This window comes from Colobus angolensis, unplaced genomic scaffold, assembly GCF_000951035.1.
Source record: "Colobus angolensis palliatus isolate OR3802 unplaced genomic scaffold, Cang.pa_1.0 Scaffold601, whole genome shotgun sequence".
In the NCBI taxonomy this organism is placed as follows: Eukaryota; Metazoa; Chordata; class Mammalia; order Primates; family Cercopithecidae; genus Colobus; species Colobus angolensis.
In genome coordinates, this window is record NW_012119611.1 from 731,563 (window position 1) to 733,456 (window position 1,894).

Sequence of the window (1,894 nt, forward strand, 5' to 3'; positions counted from 1 at the left end):
CCCGTCTAATTTTTGTATTTTTAGTAGACAGGGTTTCACCGTGTTGGCCCGGCTGGTCTCAAACTTCTGGCCTCAGGTGATCTGCCCACCTCAGCCTTCCAAAGTTCTGGGATTACAGGCGTGAGCCACCGTGCCTGGCCTCTTTGGCATCATTTTGTAGTGGCCTTTCGTAAGCTTCTGAACCACTTGTGCTGCTCCTTAGACCTCTCGGTGAACTTGGCGTTACTCGCCGACGTGTCTGTTTCCTCTGCGCTGCTGGGGGCTCTGGGAGGACAGCAGTGGGCTCTGCTTTGTTCCTATGGTACCTGGTGGGTGGCTGGCTTGTGGCGGGCACATCCCTTTCTGTTGGATTTGCCAGGCGGACATCTACAAGGCGGACTTCCAGGCTGAGAGGCAGGCTCGGGAGAAGCTGGCCGAGAAGAAGGAGCTCTTGCAGGAGCAGCTGGAGCAGCTGCAGAGGGAGTACAGCAAACTGAAGGCCAGCTGTCAGGAGTCGGCCAGGTGGGCCTCTGAGAGCGTGTCCGTGTAAGCAGGGGGTGTGACACTGGGGGGTTAGGGCTCACTGTGGTCCCTCTGCTCTCACCCGAGCTTCCAAGAGCTTCTTTGACACTAGTCCAGCCAAGGAGCTTTACAGAAACGCGTGCCTTGACTGGACGGTTTCTGTTTTCAAAGGATCGAGGACATGAGGAAGCGGCATGTTGAGGTCTCCCAGGCCCCCTTGCCCCCCGCCCCCGGTGAGTGAGCGAGCATTGGGCCTGTGGGAGGAGGTGGGTGGGGAGGGCAGGTGCTGCGCCACGGGAGGTCACAGTTCGACCTTCCTGTCGCTCTCCGGAGACTTGACGGCGGGAGCTGGTATAGGCCACCCCATCGGTAGCCCACCCCCTTCCCCGAGGCTAAGGGAGGCGTGCCGTGGTATCGGCGGCTCCTGGTTTTACATGAGTGGCCTGTGAGACCAGGCCTGCCATTGACAGTCCTGTCAAGTCTCCGTCCCCTTCCATCCTCCCCCTTCCCTCTGACTCTTCTCTTTTCCCAGCCTACCTCTCCTCTCCTCTGGCCCTGCCCAGCCAGAGGAGGAGCCCCCCTGAGGAGCCACCTGACTTCTGCTGTCCCAAGTGCCAGTATCAGGCCCCTGATATGGACACCCTGCAGATACATGTCATGGAGTGCATTGAGTAGGGCCGGCCAGTGCAAGGCCACTACCTGCCAAGGACATGCCCGGGACTGCGCTTTCCTCTCCCACCTGCCTAGCCCAGGATGAAGGGCTGGGTGACCACAACTGGGATGCCACCTGGACCCCCACCCAGGAGCTGGCCGCGGCGCCTTACGCTCTTCCTCCCAACGGACACCGACCCACCCACCGCAGTGCCCTGGGAGTGCTGCCCTCGTACCGTGCACACGGGTGCTCTCCTTTTGGGCTGCATGCTATTCCATTTTGCAGCCAGACCGATGTGTATTTAACCAGTCACTATTGATGGACATTTGGGTTGTTTCCAATCTTTTTGTTACCATAAATAATTGCGTAGTAAAAATCCTTGTGCATTAGTTGTGCGTATCTTTGGCATAGATTCTGAGAAGTGACACCACTGAGTATGGGCGATGGGGTAGATGGTACCTGAGCCCCTTCCTCCTTGGAGCTTGGTTTCCCATCTCTCCCCACCCCCTATTTCCCTAGCCTTGCCAAGGAGGAGGTGGGAAAGCCCGTTTGGGTTTTTGTCATTCGCTAGGCCATGCAGTTCTCCGTCAAGTGTGAGCTTCAGCATCTTTTCTGAGACTTAAGGATGCTTTTTCGTTCTGCTTGTGAATAGGCTGCTCATATCATATGTATATATGTATGTATATGTGTATAAATGTATATGTGTGTGTGTATATATACATATATATATATATATATATT

General features: G+C 55.8%; 1 protein-coding gene across 1 annotated transcript in view; it reads left to right on the top strand.

Moving 5' to 3' along the window:
* IKBKG (inhibitor of kappa light polypeptide gene enhancer in B-cells, kinase gamma) overlaps positions 1-1,328 on the top strand; it is a 17,069-nt gene extending 15,741 nt beyond the window's left edge. The window contains exons 10-12 of the mRNA XM_011963221.1: positions 359-501; positions 673-734; positions 1,034-1,328. Of these exons, the coding sequence (XP_011818611.1) occupies positions 359-501; positions 673-734; positions 1,034-1,176 (348 nt within the window). The 3' untranslated portion in view covers positions 1,177-1,328. The remainder of the gene's footprint in view (positions 1-358; positions 502-672; positions 735-1,033) is intronic.
* Positions 1,329-1,894: the final 566 nt, after the last annotated feature.